The sequence below is a fragment of the Cottoperca gobio genome, chromosome 14 (assembly GCF_900634415.1).
Source record: "Cottoperca gobio chromosome 14, fCotGob3.1, whole genome shotgun sequence".
NCBI lineage: Eukaryota > Metazoa > Chordata > Actinopteri > Perciformes > Bovichtidae > Cottoperca > Cottoperca gobio.
Genome location: NC_041368.1, coordinates 7,657,073 through 7,674,366, shown reverse-complemented (window position 1 = coordinate 7,674,366; position 17,294 = coordinate 7,657,073). Strand labels below are relative to the sequence as shown.

Sequence of the window (17,294 nt, the reverse complement as noted above, 5' to 3'; positions counted from 1 at the left end):
ATATCCTCAATTCAGTGTAAATTATTTTTGATTGAATTTTAAAATGAAAGCACAATCAATTACACTCTCTACGGCCCACAGCCAGTCATACAGTCTATGATTAGAGCTGCCAATAACCGGAAAGCGGCGAAAATGAACGAAGCGCGACTCGGGAGCAGCATCGGAAAACATGGCGGCCAAGGCGCTTCGGCAGCGTACCAGGCGAGGCAGCAGACAAGATGCAAACAACGTGAATGTCCCCGCCGAAATTCGTCCACCGAAAGAGGAGAAAGGCGGCGATGACAGTAAAATCACAGACACTCGGCAAGAGTGAGTATAAGCCGGGAGAAGAGACTCGCCGGTGCTGTGAGCTCCATCCTCGGTCTGACTGACAGCCAGCCTGAGCAGGGGAAGCTAACGTTAGCTAGCTAGCTACTTTGATAAGCAAGTTTGGATAACAACAACGATTGATAACGTCCACCTTACAACCTACAGGACTATGTCTTTACAGCACTTTGAATTATAATGGTTGTTAAATTGTGTTCCCGCCCCAATAACTAATAGTTAGTTGCATGTTTTAATAGAGCAACGTAACGCAGTTGTGTTACCTGGTCAGCTTCATTCATTCCCCCTGCTGTTACACTGCCACATTTATGATAGCTGACAACAGATAAACTGTCACGAGAGGGTCATCTCGTGCTCAGCACGGGCATAAATGTTTATTTTAAATCAGTGAATGTTGTTGTTATAGTCCTCTGAAATAATTGATGTGAGTTTGTAAGATGACGTGTCATAATAACACGTAACGTGAGGCTCAATGCTAAACTGCACCGAGCACCTGAGGATGGATGTGAACCAGACATAACGCTGTGACTATAAACACTAATGAAATGCTTCTTACACCGTCTTTACCTATTATATTTACTCTGAACAAGCACACACAGCTGTACACATCTGGGAGGTAATTATAATAGGAGTTGATAGTTAATAATAAATAAAGTAGCTCTGCAACCAACAATTATTTTCATTATCAAATAATCTGCCGATTATTTTCTCGATTAATCGTTTAGTTTATAAAATGTCGATGTCGAAAATGCCAGTTTTTCAAATTCCAAGGTGATTTCTTTTTAAATGTTGTGTTTTGTCAGTCCAAAACTCAAAGATATTCAGTTTAATATAATATAAAACTGAGAACAACTGAATAAATCATGTTATTAAAATCACTTGAATAAAACATTGCTTTAATGATTATTCAATTCTTCTTCTATTGATCAACTAATCAATTAGTCAACTAATCGTTGCAGCTCTGAAATAAAGTATTTTTCTACTTATAATGTAGTCTCAGAAAACTGTTATTGTGATTCTAAAAAAAGTATATCTTAAGCAATCTGCTCATAGTAACACACTACTAGAAACTGCAAATGATATCGCTATAGATTTAGGATTGAAGGATTCCAAAGTTTATTTGTCACAAACCGTACACCAACAATATATAACATGCAAGTATGCTTTTACGGCTGTGCTAAAAGACTAGTGTGAAAACTAATAGTTAGAATAAAACAAATAGAAATTCAAGATCAAAATATATAAATGTATGTAAATATGTAAAATGCACAGATGCTCACACATAATTTAAAACAAGGCAGATGCACAAGCTGAAAACAGACCACACAAAACACTGGAACCAGAAGAGTAGTGGAGGACATCTGTGGAACTGTATAATGTATAAGTAGTTTAAATATACATTACTAAAACAGTACAGGCTTATCTTTTCTCTGTTGTGAGCTTTCATTTGATGTGTTCCACCAAGCACTTCATTTTTATAATAAAGGGCATATTAATTAGCGTGCTCTGAAATTATTAACATAATTGGTGTTTCATTAAAAGCAGGTGCACTGGAAACATTTATCAGGCATCAAAGGCCAGTATACAGATTCAAGAGGTTGCTTCAGATTGTTAATTAAACTGTTAAGATCAAGGTCATTTTCAAATTTTCTGTGAAATATGCACAAAGCAGACACAACGTTGAGGTTGTTTAATACATTTTAATGCTGAAATGGATTTTAATCATATTATTGTATGATATTAAGCAATTGTGTATCTTATTTTGTTTTTTAAATAGGTCAATAAGTCGTGGAGGGCAGGTATGGGCTCCAGAAGGTTCGACTGCATTTAAATGCCTGCTCTCCGCACGTTTCTGTGCGGCATTACTCAGTAACATCTCAGACTGCGATGAGACCTTCAACTACTGGGAGCCTGTGAGTGCTACTTACTGCTATCAGAAATCCTAATGTGCAGTATGCTGTCATTTGTGACCCTTCCAAAAACTTTCTTAAATTCATGTTAGAATATTTGTGTTGTTCCAGCAAGATACTCCTTCTCTTTCTTTAATTGTTCATCTGTAATTGTTGTGACAGATGCACTACCTGCTGTACGGCACAGGGATGCAAACATGGGAATATTCTCCATTGTACGCCATCAGGTCGTACGCTTACTTATGGCTACATGCTCTTCCTGCTTGCTTGCATGCCCATGTTCTACAGACAAACAAGGTAACTATTCCAAACATGCTGTCATTTCAACATTTGTTGTTATTGTTGATATTGTAAATGACTTCAGCTGACCTTCAGTATAATCAGCAGCATGATTATACTGGGATGAAATTTCAGGCTTGTGTTATGATTGTGTTGCAGGTGTTGGTGTTCTACTTTGTACGATGTGTCTTAGCATTCTCCTGCTGTGTCTGTGAACTGTATTTCTACAAGTGAGTTTACACTCCTCTTAAATGCAAGTGGGCATCCTAAGCGCTTTGGCTTTCAAATTTTGCGATGATTATATAGATATCTATATATAGATATATATAGCTATAAATATATAATAGTTAACTGTTTGGTTTGTTTGTGTGTGTGTAACACAGGGCAGTTTGTAAGAAGTTTGGTTTGCATGTGGGCCGTCTAATGTTGGCGTTCCTTGTCCTGAGCACGGGAATGTTCTGCTCGTCTGCAGGTTGGTCAGATTTATTCACTTTGTTAATCCATTTTTATTTATTTTTTAATCTTTTACCTGGAATATTCCAATTGATACTGTGAATCTCTTTTACAATGGAATCCTGGCCAAAACAGCAGCATCGAAATATAACAACAGACGTAAAACAAACAGCAAATTACTTCAAACAATGAATTTGCAGTGTTCACTAACAGGACATGCATTAAGTGGTTAAATATTCAATTTACTTCTCTGTCAATTATTTTATTATCTATAAAATATTGTCTACCTTTTAAACTAGTTCCCAGCCCTCTTTGGTGTTTACCATCCAACTCAAATAATTTATCACAAAGACATATTTTTCTGTCCTCTTTATTGCCAAATCAGCACACTGATCAAAATTGGAGCAGAACTGCCGTTTGCACACTGTACAGTTTACATTTGCATTTCATATGTGTGACAGATTTCTGGTCTGCATGTTTACTTTATTCCCTTGTTCCTAAGAAGGTCGGATGAACCTTCTTTTTTGCTGCTCTTTTTTGTGATCCATCCTCCTCTTTTGTTCTTGCTCCTCAGCATTCCTGCCTTCCTCTTTCTGTATGTACACGACGCTGGTTGCCATGACGGGATGGTTTCAGGACTCCACACCGTTAGCCATCCTGGGTGTGGCTGCTGGGGCCATTGTTGGATGGCCGTTCTCTGCTTTGATTGGGTAAGGTGGTAAACAAACATTTTCCTGACAGTCAAAATGTATTACTCTTAATAAATGCTTTGATTTATTTTCTCTTCAGGATTCCAATTGCCTTCGACCTGCTGGTTTTAAAGAGGCAGTGGAAAGGTTTTGTCTCCTGGTCAGCTGTTGCACTGCTTCTGCTGCTGGTGAGAATTTTTTTTTTTAAATGCACATAAAACGAAGGCTTTAAAATTGCATATTACAGGACAAGGGTACTTGTAGATGAGTTTCTTTGCAGTGTCGCAGCTGCAGTGTGTGCACAGAATATGGGTCCATTCACTTTCCCTTCCGTTTGTGCTGTACGTCTTCCTCAGGTACCCCTTGTGGCAGTAGACTCCTTCTTCTATGGCAAACTGGTCATTGCTCCACTCAATATTCTACTTTATAACGTCTTCACACCACATGGACCCGATCTATATGGTGATATACAAGAGCATCATTATTGTATATATGTTTATTTTTAGTCTATGTTGTCAGGAAGTGCTTTTCATGATCCGTCTTGGGTGGAATAAGGTCTCAAAAACATAAAACGCAAGTCTCCTTTAAAACCTTTCATAATTTATTTTTGTACATAAACAATGACATTTTCATAATATCTAATTCAGCAAGTTACACCAAGCCCTTTCTTCATTACAGCAACTGCAGAACAGGAGAGGCTGCATTGTGTTGTATCAGGTTGTATTACTATCACTAGCCAACAGTCAGCGATGGTTATCTAATGAAATGTGCGAAATACAGAACATGAGGTTTAATGAGCAATCTCAAATCACACTTAGAAAACGGTAGAACCTTGCTAGAGCTGATAAGTTTCTTTCTGCTATAAATAAATGTAATGAATATACATTTCTGGAAGTGATTTTTTTCTCTTTTTTTGGGGGTATTTATTATTAGTTTTTAGGCTGATGGTATATTATTTTAGTGACAGAATGGAGCAAATTGATCTTAAATTAAAAAGCTGCACTATTTTAGTGAACTCTAGAGGGCATACCATCATCAACACTATCATATGTTACCCTTTGAAAGTGTGCCTCTGTGTCTCCTCCATCATTATGTACAGTCTGTAAAGCCCACTGAGACAAATGTGTAATTTGTGATATTGGGCTATATAAATACATTTGATTTGATTTTGATTTGATTATTCAATGTTTTACCTATGACACATTCTCTTACCATCCCCTCTGTGGATTAAGTATCTCTTGCAATCACTGTATATTGTCGTTATTTTGATAGTCTGTACACAAGCTGTAATATGTTGCATGTTTTGTGTTTTTTTTAATCTTCAGGTACTGAGCCGTGGTATTTCTACTTTGCAAATGGGATCCTGAACTTCAACCTGGTGTTTGTTCTGGCTCTGTTTTCTCTGCCCCTCACTGCTCTCATGGAGACACTGTTACACCGGTTCAATGGTGAGGACTGTTTGTGTTTCATACATGCAAAATTGGCAGAAAATGCTTTTTTCACCCTCTCAAATATTAGGATTTCCTGCTTTTCTCTGTTTTATATCATAGTAAACTAAATGTCTTTGGGTTTTGGACTGACAAAACAAGACATTTAAAGACATTACCTTGGACTTTGAGGAACTATACTTTATACTAACTGTATGGACACTATATCACTATTTCTTTACATTTAAATTATTAATCTAGGAAATATACTGCCACTTAATCAATAATGAAAATAATCGGTAGTTGTAGCCCTAAAATGTTGTCATTGCTTGCCCTTTTTTGGGGATGGAAAGGGCGTTGGTCGTCTGCCTTAGCAGAACAATGTGTGTAATGATAAGTGGTGTGGTTATGACGCACTCGGGTACTTTTACTAGATGTACCTAGCTATTGTACCTGAGTCCTCCCCTGTATATGTGGCATCATAAGGTTGCAGAAAAGACAATAAATCTAATCTTACACTTATGTTTTCTGCAGTGCAGAACCTGGGCCGTCCATACTGGCTGACTCTGTCTCCCATGTATCTGTGGATGTTGATTTTCTTCACCAGACCTCATAAAGAAGAACGTTTCCTCTTCCCCATCTATCCTCTCATCTGCCTCAGCGGGGCAGTCGCCCTCTCCTCTCTACAGGTGTGTTTTGCTCATTTTGGCTTTTGTTGCAAAACGGCAGTGTGTGTTGGTTAGCTTTATTTGTATTGGACCCCTTTTAGAATCTGTAAAAAGTGAGTTGTTACAGATTCATTTAATTTGTTGCAGAAATGCTACCACTTCCTGTTCCAGCGGTATCGACTGGAGCACTACACAGTCTCCTCCAACTGGTTGGCTCTAAGCGCAGTTGTGGTCTTCACAGTGCTGTCATTGTCTCGCTCCGTCGCCCTCTTCAAAGGTGTGTGTACCAAGGTTATAATAGTTTAGAATGTTCAGTTATTATTTATTTTACTCTAGTTTTGACTTTTCAATTTCAGTTTAGTTTTAGTTAGTTTTCAGAGACTGTTTGCTATTTTTTGTTTCAGCTTTCAGAAAGGTTTAGTTTATATATTTTTAGCTTTAGTTTGTTTTGTTTGTGATATATTATTCCTAAAAAAACTCAAAAAAGATATATATATTATTATTGTTTCAGTTTAATTTGAGTTTTTCTTAAAGAATATAATTTTTATTCAGTTTCAGTTTACTAACAATATTATACACTGCTTATTTTCGTTTTAGTTTCAGTTTTAATATACTATAATAACCCTGGTGTGTACACACAGACACCTTTCTCCTAAGCGCCAGCATCAGGCAACAAAAGCAACAGTTAAAGATGGAGACAATTTGATTTGTTTTCCTTCGTCTCCAGGCTACCACGCCCCTCTGGACCTGTACCCAGAGTTTCATCGCATCGCCAAGGATCCGTCTCTTCACTCAGTCCCTGAAGGCAGACCTGTTAGTGTGTGTGTGGGAAAAGAGTGGTACCGCTTCCCAAGCAGCTTCCTGCTACCGCACAAGTCAGTATCCAGGTCTTTAATATCTAATAAAGTATGCTAAATGAATTTTGTCATTTCCAGGTTCTCATAGTTTCTCTTTCTGATCTCCAGCTGGCAACTGCACTTCATTCAGTCTGAGTTTAAAGGGCAGCTGCCTCAGTCATACGTCTCCGGTCCTCTGGCCACACAGATAATCCCAGCTAATATGAACGACCAGAACCTGGAGGAGCCGACCAGATATGTGAGTCACTCAGACTCATGTGCACGTGTGTTGACACATGATCACTGTACTCAAGTAGTATTTGCTTTTTAATTGGGAAATTTCTACCCTGGGCAGGTGGATTTACGGCAGTGCCACTATGTAGTAGATCTGGACACGGATGAAGAGACGCCACTGGAGCCACGTTATTCAGCTAACAAAGAGGAGTGGAACATCATCGCCTATAAGCCTTTCCTTCAAGCCTCGAGGTACACGGAAATCTTTAAAAAAATATATGCCTTCAGAATATCATAACAATTTAAATCTTAAAATAAAAAATAATGTAAGTATCGTAGCTTTAAATAAAGAAAGAGAGAAAAGGCCCGGAATAGAGACTAGAATAAAGTCAAGAAGTATCCTCTTGACATTTGAAACATTTGGTAGAACTTAACTCTATTAACTAATCTATTTTTCCTGCGTACAAAGACTTAAAAGAGACTAATGTAGTTTGTAAAATGAAACCTTTTTCTCTCTCAGGTCACATCCTCTGTTCAGAGCGCTCTACATCCCGTTTATATCAGACCATCACACAACCTACAGGCGCTATGTCATCTTAAAACCACGGCGGCAAAAGCAGCCTCGTAAGCGGACCCATGGCTGACCTTTGAACCTCAACCTGGCCCCAATTACACAATCTTACAAGAGAAATGTATCAGTTCCCCTCACAGTGCGTGTGCATGTGTTTTGAAGTATTTGTCTCATGACTTATTTCAAGCTATCAGACCCTTTAAGGACATTACGTGTGTGTGTGTGTGTGTGTGTGTGTGTGTGTGTGTGTGTGTGTGTGTGTGTGTGTGTGTGTGTGTGTGTGTGTGTGTGTGTGTGTGTGTGTGTGTGTGTGTGTGAAAAGAAAATGTTGTGTATGTACTATGTGTGCTCGGCAGGTATCAGCTTGACCTGTAAGTCAAAGATTTTATCTCAGTTTACGTGTCTGTCTGTGTGCGTTTCTCTGTTTGAAATGAATGTCTTGCAGTTGATGCACACTACAAGATGTATGTAGCGCTGGACAGACCGTTGCCCACATTTTCTTTCTTTTCATACTTCATTTGAAAATGTGGCCACAATGCAAGATTTTTTCTGAATAATTAATCTAAGAAATCTTGTAGTGTTTGCTTGTCTGCACTTGAACAGTATCTTATTGTGTGCTCTGTGTGAGTGGTGGAGATGAATGAAAGCGAGGGTGCGTTGTTAATTTAACTCGGAATGTTAATAAAAACATGATTGACTGCTAATACAACCCTCCTGTTTTTTCTTTTTTACTGGGACAGTAAAATCACTTCAACACAAGCAGACAGATTAAATTCTAATCTCATTTTATTTGAAGATGTAACAAACATACAAACCACTCTCACTTACAGGAGAGACGTCAAGGCATTATACATTCTTATTAAATAATAATAATGATGCTATATTTGATCATTCGCTTTGATATCATGCCATTGCTGCGGTTTGGCTGCAGGCGCTCAAATTCACTGTATGAGCCACCTTTCCACTCGCTAGCATTGTTTTTGTCTTTGATTTCCTCAGTAAGAAACAGAGCGCCATTAACAAATAAGGGAACACAATAAAAAACAATTCAAGTTCCGGACATCTCACAATTTAAGGCCATGGCAAAACACACTTGCAGTACATACAAAATATCCAGCCTTTGGTCCCTCAAGCAGTAATGGATTTTGTGTCTTAATCTGTTTGAGGTAGCCTGTTTATATCAGGTAAACTTGGGTGTGATTAAAACAATATTTTCAGGCATAAACATAGGGTCCAAGACCTCAATAGTTATCCTACCAAGCAAGGGCAGCATGACAAGGCCATGCAAACCACAAACTAATGCCACACAGGCTACTGGTTAGGGTCAGATACATAATATAGTTTATAACATGTCTTCATCTGATTTAAATCCCCTAAAAGGCTTCAGAAACATACCGTACAAACAATTACAACCACGTACGTGCAGAGTTTTTTGCCGTCACCATCCACAATCGCTCATTCACTGCTGTACACACAATAAAGGAGCTGTTCAAATGTCAGTAGTTTTCTCTATTGATCCATTCTTGTTCATTGAAGTATCTCCTTCCGACATCAACATTCAGCCCATTTCTGTAGCAGTCCAGATTTGCTTGGTAGGATTTTCGGTTTCCATAGGTTCCGAGGCTGGTTTGGTAAGTGTCTCCCTTGCCATTGGTGATGTATGTCTGATAGAGATCAGCCTTTACTGTGTGACTTCCAGGCCTCAGTTTAGGGTCATAGAGGTCACTCCCTCCTCTGATACTGCCATCATACAATCCATGGTCCCCATACACACTGCTGCCGTAATGCTCACTCTTTGTCGTACGACGGCCGAGACTCCTGTCATAGAATTCTCTGTGCCCGGTGCCGCCCAGACTGCTGTCAGTCAAGTCCCTCTTTGCTGGGCGGCCCAAGCTGGTGTCGTAGAAGTCGCGGGTGGCACGACGCCCAAGGCTGAGGTCATTGAGGTCAAAGTTGAGGAAGCAACTCTCTGTGCTGGCGAGCGTCACAAAGCCGCTCTCTGTGTCCCGACCCCCCAGGTTGTCGTAGTCACCTGTCGGGGTGTCAGGGGAGGAGCACAAAAAGGATGTGTTTTTGGTGTGTGGGCGAGCTGAAACCAGGTCATCCTCCTTCTGGGATTGAATGACGTTGTAGACGTCAGTTGGAGCCGGACTGGGGCAGAGTCCCGGGTCTGTCTGGCATACTTTTGATTTCTGCTGTTTCCTCCTTCTGTCTCACACACACAAGAGAAGCATGAAAAACAAAACAAGCCAAACATTGAAAAGAATGAAACCTTAACCAGACTATACTGTTTACAAGGTGTTTCCCTGTAGCTCACAATCTTCATTACCTACAGGATGCCTAAATTATAATTTCTTTACTTCGGTAACATTTCACGATGCATTTGGCCTTGGTGGAGGTCTGCACTCTCTGAGTGCAAACTGATCCTTCAAGTTTATCAATTAAGGACACACTGTTCGTTAAGGCCCTGTCACACATATCCATATGGCAGAAATGTATGCTGGCATATATGAAAATTTGTCCAAATACTTCCAACTTTTCATCGGATCTGAAGTGAACATATACAGATACGCATGTCTAACCTATTGATAGCGTATCACTTAGTAATACAAAATGTATCAGACGAATACCCAACGAATGCATAACGTATACAAACATATGGCGTATACAAAATATCGGCAACACGCTAGTTTACGTTGATATAAGGTAAGGTATAAGTATTATTCGTTTAGAGCTCACTGTGTTACGCTGGGGTGCGTTGATGAACGCTGATGTTTTGAGCATGTTCAAAATTACCAGACGTACCCGACGTGTGCTTCATAAGATATGCAGACGTTACGTGACGTTAGACATACGTGAATACTTACCTACGTAAATATAGTACGTAAATACTTACCTACGTAAATACAGTACGTGAATACTTACCTACGTAAATACAGTATGTGTATACTTACCTACGTAAATACCTACGTGAATACGTTAGAGGTACGTTAGATATAGGCTACGTCGGCTGACGGTGAACCCTACAGCCAACTTATTGGTAACGAGTGGATAACCTATTCCTACCCTATGTTAAGCTTATTCCTGACAACGGAGTAATTTATTAAACGTGTTTCTACAGTACAGCTAGCATTCAGCTAGCGTTTTGGGAGCTTATTGGGGTTTGAATATAGTATATAGGGTTCCTGTGAGGAGCTCATCCTCACTTCTTCACAGCACGTCTTGATGAATACATCAGCCCATCATCAGAGAGCATGGAGGATGCTGAGCGGCTGTGACAAGAGTACATTCTAGCCGTTCTCCAGCATCAGCATGACGTGAACCAGATGGCACTTTTCCAGCTCCGTTGGCCAGACGCTCTGATACGTTTTGTATAGGTAAGTGATATGCTATCAATAGGTTTGACATACGTATAATAATTCGTTACGTATACGTCAGCTACAACATCGCTGTGGAAAAGTTGGACGTATTTGGACTCTGGATTTCTGCCATACGGAACTGTGTGACAGGGCCGTATGTCTGGCGTGTTCAGCGTATCGTCTGCGTCCTTTGAACGATCACAACTTACCCTTAATTTATATCAACGTATTGTCGATATTTCGTATACGCCAGCATACGTTTATGCCATACGGATATGTGTGACAGGGCCTTTATATTGTGTTTTTTCTACAGAACGAAAAATAATCACAAAACTTTGACAACTGCATTTTGGAAATGATAGAATAAGCGATAAGATGTTGCCTCTTGATAACTGTCGCTTAGATAATAATATAAAATGGTGAACTGGGGGTTTGTAACAATGATTCTAGTAAGGATATTAACAAAGGTAAATATAGTAAATATTTAAAAACAATTTCACATCTTACCCTTTGCCTTAGAGAAGATTTGGTAATGTAATGTTTTAGTTACAGTACTATTTAGAATTTGCATTTGTTTAGGATCCTCACCGTCTGACAAGCAGTTTGAAGCAGCAGACTCCGATCACTGTCAGTAACAGCAGTATCAGGGGAATGGTGGGAATGATGATGTAAATCAAATTCTGAGCTAAAACAGGAACAAAGAGCAGAGATTCAGATTTAGTGACTGTGATGTTGGCAGATATGATGGAGCAGACTAGTGAGTGTCTACTCTTCTTTGCAGAAAAAGGTTTGTTATCATGAATCAGGGTCAGTCAACCTGTACTTTTGCTCTGGTTAGGGTCACTTGGATTCCACGGCAGCACAGATGAAGGGTAGACATCTGTAATGAGAAGATAATATTCACATCACTGTATATTGAACACACTCACTTTCAAAGTATCCAAAATATAATGTAAATTATATGTTGTGGCTGAGGACTTTTTACTTGTTTGAGTGGAGTTGGGAGGAGGAGAAGGTTCCAGTGGCTTCTCTTTGGAGACAATTAATCACAGTCAACAATGTTCAAGTATTTTCAAAGTAAAAGAACATTGAAATACTGTGTCAGCGGTACCTGCAGTGTATTTGCAGATGAAGTTGTTCTTGGTTTCACAATTGTCGTCGTTCCACTGGAACATGTAGAGCCCCCCCAGACCGGGAGGAGCGGATGGTTGGTGGTACATTACTACACAAACCTCATAGCCGCATGATGGCTCATCCCAATGCCAGTTCCTAAAACACAACACGCAAACAAAGCATATGTGCAAAATCACCTTTTGTTAAAGCTTGCTTAACAGAAAATATTTACAAAGCTTACATTCCCGTATAAAAAAGTCATTAATAAAGGTTGCAAAAACCTCAACACTTGTTTGGTACTGCCTTAAAAGTGTCTGTTGCATCAAGTATCAAAAGTGGTTGTTGCTGAAAGCTGGCTTCGCAAAGGTTGTCTTGTTTAGACGACATTGGAGGTAGGCCTAGTCCGATAAATTGGCCAGACTGACACTTCGGCCTATATTAGCTTATTGCAGATATATCTGTACATAAGTAGGTCAACAAGTAATAAGAAATGGTAGTACAGAAATGCCTAAATATGTTACAAGTAATTAATAAACAATAAAGAAGTAAGGGATCCTTATCTTAAATGTTTGTTACCTCCGCCAAGGATGTTATGTTTTCGGTTCGGTTTGTTTGTTTACCAGCACGATTACTAAAAAACTACTGGCCCGATTTTCATGAAACCTTCCTGCCAAGGGAGAACCTATTAAAGTTTGGAGTAGATCTGAATCACAGGGCGGATGCACAAATCATTTTTTCTTTTTTTTTAACTTTGACAGATAGGGCTAGAGGTGAGTGCCCTTCTAGTTTATGTTATGTACTTATTTGAAAAAAGACTCAGTCGATATATCATCCGATTTTTTAAACCTTCAAAATCAATATCGTTAGAGGCCTAATCAGTATTCATTGTGCTATGGTCAACATTTCTCATTTGTCAAACTTGGCCTCTTAAAAAACAATTTTGTCGAAGAAAAACCCCAAATTATTATAGCCTATTAGTCAAAGGAAGTTTTTTTTGTCTCAGGCACCATATCAGCACTAGTATCAAACAAATCCACTTCCACAAATAAGGAAACGCCTTTCTTAAATACACAATCCTCATCATACAATCAGCATTGAAAATGGACCAGTGCAAAACCATTTCATATTTCACTTAATGGTTCTAAAATGTACTTTTGACACCTTGACCTCAAAAGTTCCCACCCACCTAAATGTGGACTTGCTGCCGTCCATCCAGTAGTACTGTGAGGAGCAGTCTGAGCTGCTGTCCTCGTCTCCATGGTTACGGCGGAGACCGATCCAGAAGTCTCCATCAGTTGGACGGAGCTCTGTGATGAGCTGCTCTATGATCTTCTGCTCGGACGCCGACTCCACGCTCAGCAGCTGCCCTCCGTCCCGTCTGCAGGCGAGCTCTGCCTCTACGAAGTTCAGCCTCCGCCGGAGCTCGGAGAAATAGGCTAACTTGTAACACGGCCTCCCTTTCCCTGCCTTGCACACACGTTGACCTGCACCCACACAAACACACTCACACCTGATTACATGTGCCAGATGTGCACTGAATCTTCTTCACGTTCCATCAAATATCACAAGCATTGGCTAAATACTTTATTAGAGTACTGAACACAACAAAGGAACTTGTGATTTCAGTGTGCTGCCTACCTCTGGCTTCAAATATATCCGCTTCAAGAGCCAAACATCCAGCATAATGTCAGGCCATGAGGAAACCAAAGGCAAGGCAAGTTTATTTATGAAGCACATTTCAACAAATCAATTCTAAGTTCTTTACAAAAGCATTCAAAGCATTGAGACATAGTGCAAAGGAAACACATTATAAAACAGTCATGCGAAGAGAAATACAAACTAAAGCTAAAATAGAATAAGACAGGTAGAAAACATAAGAATAAAAGTTACAGTGCAGCGTAAGATATGAATAATTATTAGATTTTATAAAACGGCAGTTGATCCACAATTGAGTCAAGAGTTCACGTCTTTGAGCTGTGTTGTGTTTTCTGTGTCCAGCTTACCTGTAATGAGGCTTGAGGCTCCAGATGGATCAAAACATAAAAGCAGGAGGTGACAGAAGATTGTCAGCAGGTCCATCTTTGTCAGCTGTTCACCACCTACTCTTGTATTTTAGTTTAGTTTTCATTCCGCTGTCTGCTCATCAGTGGAGCTCAGGTGGAACCAGAGAAACTTTAGCTGGACCTTAAGAAATTAGCTGTTGCTTCGGGGTTAGAAAATACCCTAAAAAGGATGAAATTCAAAGATAAAGCTTACGAAGTGCAAAAGAGGCAAGTCTCTTGTTCTATATGCTGAAAGAGAGAGTATGCTAGAAGAAGGAGGAGGAAGAGGAGGAGAAAAGACTGTGCTTGTTTGGGAGGGGGCTGTAATCTGTTAAGAGCAGTTTTAATGATTGGGAGAAGAGGCTGCATCGATCGCAAGACATCTAATCATGCAAGTGCTTCTCATCGTAAACGCTGACAAGAGGCAGATTTTGCTCCTTCCTTTATTACTTAAGCTCAAGGTATTATCATTACAAAAGTGTTACATGAAAATGATCTGCGCTAACTCGATCAGGGAAATTGTAAAATATTTTTCTCAGGTCCGTGTTGTATAGCAGTGTTATTCCCTTATTGTGCTTCAGCACAAAGAACGACAGAAGAGAAGGAACAATAAGTTAACTTTCATTTAGCCTATAATTTAAGTTTGCAATCCTAAATGTTTTTCTGTAACATAAAATAAACAATTAAAATTAAAGTTCAGACTATCAACACTTTCTTTCTTTAATGTTGCTAAATCCTAATGGATGAGATATGTATATCATAAAAATGTATATCATAAAAATGACCACTTCAAACCAAAGAGCACAGATGAAAACACAAACCCAGACAATCCGTCTTGTAATAATAACCACATTTGTTGAGTCAAAAAAATACTGTGTTCATATAGGACTCTATCTCTCAGTATAATATGCTGATGGTTAAAAAAGGTTTCCAGGGCATGTTAACATCTCTAAGATCTGAAATTAAGTTGTAAAATTGTGTAGGCAAAGCGTCCAGGTTAGTAACCAGGGAGATTCCCATCAATATAATTCCTGCTATATAATTTCGTATCTAAGGGTCCAGCATCGACAGAAGCCATGAGTGCATGAGAGCGTGACCCACTTTTCTGAGCACAAATGGGGAAAAAGTGTATGTATGCAGTTCTTAATGGTAGTCATTTATAAAATGGGCTATAAGGTTGATTTAGGGCTCGCAGAGAGACAAATCAGCCAGAGTTAAAACAGCAGGATGCTTCATCAAGAATATGCTGTGTGTGCTTGCGTTGAGAAAGAAGAAGAAAGAGAATATGGAGTGCAGAGCGAGTGGAGAGGGAGTGAGGCTGCCCGGAGAATACTGTCTGCATGCATGCTGCCCTATCCAAAGACTGCTAATCAGTTTAGGTGTAACAGATTTATTTCAGTAAATTGAAGGCGGGGTAGTGGATGTTGGCTTTATCTGGTGATGCTCTGAAAAATGAAAGAGAAGACAGAGAGGTAACTGAGTCCTCTGGAGGGATTCAATAAGGAATGGACCTCGTTTTAAATTTCCTCCTTGTTTACAGCATCTGAGACCAAGAGAGGCTTTCATTCAATTAAGCCTTTCCCATTTGTTCCTCCTCTCACACAGTCTGTCTTCCTCCGTCTCTGCCTCCTCCTCTTATCCCACTGACCTCCCTCTCTCCCAATTAGTTAAAGGGAAACCAAACAAATGTTTCCATGGGAAGTCAGTACATCACCGGCCCAACACACATACACAAACACACACACACACACACACACACACACACACACACACACACCAGTTCCGGGTTTCACCACGTCAGAGAGACCAAACATTGATGATGAAAATTCACCACTGTTCTTTGGTTGTTTGGACATTTAGTCAATATGCAATTGGCTTGTAAAGAGATTTGCTAAATTTACATTTTTACTGAGGCGAAGCCTGACCGTGTAATGGTCAACAGATCATAGTTACACAGTAAAATAACATTTGATTTGAAGCCATAAACTTGCTTTGACCACAACAAATCATTCCTAATGCAGTGGTCTCGTTTGTCAATGGGCTGTAAAGACACAGCAATGAATTACAAACTCAGTTCATTTTCATCTCAAAAACAGTAAGTGAAAAAAAGAACTTAATTACTCGACAAAAAAAAAGAACTTAACTTTCCACTAAATTCAATTTGAATCATCTGAGCTAGCGTGCTGCCAGACTGAGTGTCCGCATTGCGTTAGGCCTGCACAGAGAGCTGGAAATGAGCCCTGAGTCCCTGACCTGCGGAGGAGCTGGACGGCTCTATCAGCAGAGCTCGTCTATAAAAGAGTTTTAATGAAACCTTTTAAGTGCTGTAGTAATTCTTTAAATTTCTTATTTTCTATGCAGTTTTGGAAAAGGCCAGAGAGAAGGAAATCCTAAATAACCTGAGATTATGAATGCATAAACTGTGTCATGTAAATTATGATAACAACATTTTTCCAATTATATTATAAATTACTTTATTTTTAAATAAAGGCTAGTTTTTCCATTCCTGCATACATACAAACAGCAATTTGGGACTTACAAAATATATATAAATCTGCAGTATAACTTAATTATATTGAAATGTCTTGACAGCAGACGCTGCACTCTCCTATCAGGACTGTGCTGCTACGCCCATCTACTGCATTTGAGAAGACTCATTGACTCTTCTTGACACTCGTGAGAGATTCATGATGTCAGTGGTTGTCATTTACTGGAGCTGATGTCTGGTTTGTGTGTTTGTTTTGGTCAAATTGTGACCTGTGTGTGTGATCTAGTGAAAATTAAACTTTAAATCAGTCACAAAGCAGTTAAGCTCCATGTTTGGTTTTGCTGTGATAATCCAATAAAGGGGCAATACAACATATCTATCACAGTATGGGTTATTTCATATTAGGTCATTTCATGAGTATAATTTGTTTTTTGAAATATCTATTGAGGAACTATTTATGGCTAAAATAGACGGACAGGAATGTTGGTTTTAGGCTGATCTGGTGAATTTACTACCTGACAAATAAAGGTAAATTTTCACAGTAATATAAAAATCTTATAAATACTCAATATTGCCATAAAGCATTTCTGCATTTGCAACATTGAGCACAATGGCCTAACAGTCAGCAATAATAAATGGATAGCTAGCGTGGTATAAATATTATGGTAGACACATTATTAACTTGGATTAGAATCACTTCAAAAACATCAATATGCAGGTTTATAGTGATTTATTAACTGCTTTACATCCTGGTCGATTATGAAAATACAAAAAATGGTATTTTTTGTGAGCATGTGTAAATATGTATGCTTTTGATCTGAACATTTATTTATTTTGTATTCTGAACACAAAGAAGAATCCAGAATCCAGTTTGTTTAGTACAGTATACACGAAACATAAA

General features: G+C 39.0%; 2 protein-coding genes across 2 annotated transcripts; one reads left to right on the top strand and one right to left on the bottom strand.

Moving 5' to 3' along the window:
* The first annotated feature begins 116 nt into the window (after positions 1 to 116).
* Positions 117 to 8,093, top strand: alg9 (ALG9 alpha-1,2-mannosyltransferase). Its single transcript, XM_029449043.1, has 15 exons — positions 117 to 309; positions 2,102 to 2,237; positions 2,397 to 2,531; positions 2,673 to 2,743; positions 2,897 to 2,985; positions 3,541 to 3,676; positions 3,756 to 3,843; positions 4,012 to 4,117; positions 4,981 to 5,103; positions 5,617 to 5,771; positions 5,898 to 6,027; positions 6,478 to 6,625; positions 6,716 to 6,845; positions 6,942 to 7,072; positions 7,341 to 8,093. The coding sequence occupies exons 1-15, from the start codon at positions 170 to 172 to the stop codon at positions 7,462 to 7,464; spliced, it is 1,842 nt and encodes a 613-aa protein (XP_029304903.1). The 5' UTR covers positions 117 to 169; the 3' UTR covers positions 7,465 to 8,093.
* Positions 8,094 to 8,887: 794 nt separating this feature from the next.
* On the bottom strand, positions 8,888 to 13,942 carry layna (layilin a). The gene is made up of 8 exons (XM_029448728.1): positions 13,867 to 13,942; positions 13,502 to 13,522; positions 13,050 to 13,347; positions 11,862 to 12,019; positions 11,736 to 11,780; positions 11,568 to 11,630; positions 11,339 to 11,435; positions 8,888 to 9,599 (listed from the first exon to the last, which is right to left on the bottom strand). The coding sequence occupies exons 1-8, from the start codon at positions 13,940 to 13,942 to the stop codon at positions 8,888 to 8,890; spliced, it is 1,470 nt and encodes a 489-aa protein (XP_029304588.1).
* Between the last annotated feature and the right edge of the window lie 3,352 nt (positions 13,943 to 17,294).

Bases quoted from the DNA above. Each gene is read 5' to 3' on its own strand.
- layna (XM_029448728.1), bottom strand. From the start codon at position 13,942: ATGGACCTGCTGACAATCTTCTGTCACCTCCTGCTTTTATGTTTTGAT. The intron at 11,631-11,735 runs GTAAAAAGTCCT...TTCTCATTACAG, and splicing joins TCCCAACTCCACTCAAACAA to ATGTCTACCCTTCATCTGTG. The intron at 9,600-11,338 runs GTGAGGATCCTA...TGTGTGAGACAG, and splicing joins TTCAAACTGCTTGTCAGACG to AAGGAGGAAACAGCAGAAAT.
- alg9 (XM_029449043.1), top strand. From the start codon at position 170: ATGGCGGCCAAGGCGCTTCGGCAGCGTACCAGGCGAGGCAGCAGACAA. The intron at 310-2,101 runs GTGAGTATAAGC...TTTTTTAAATAG, and splicing joins ATCACAGACACTCGGCAAGA to GTCAATAAGTCGTGGAGGGC. The intron at 2,532-2,672 runs GTAACTATTCCA...ATTGTGTTGCAG, and splicing joins ATGTTCTACAGACAAACAAG to GTGTTGGTGTTCTACTTTGT.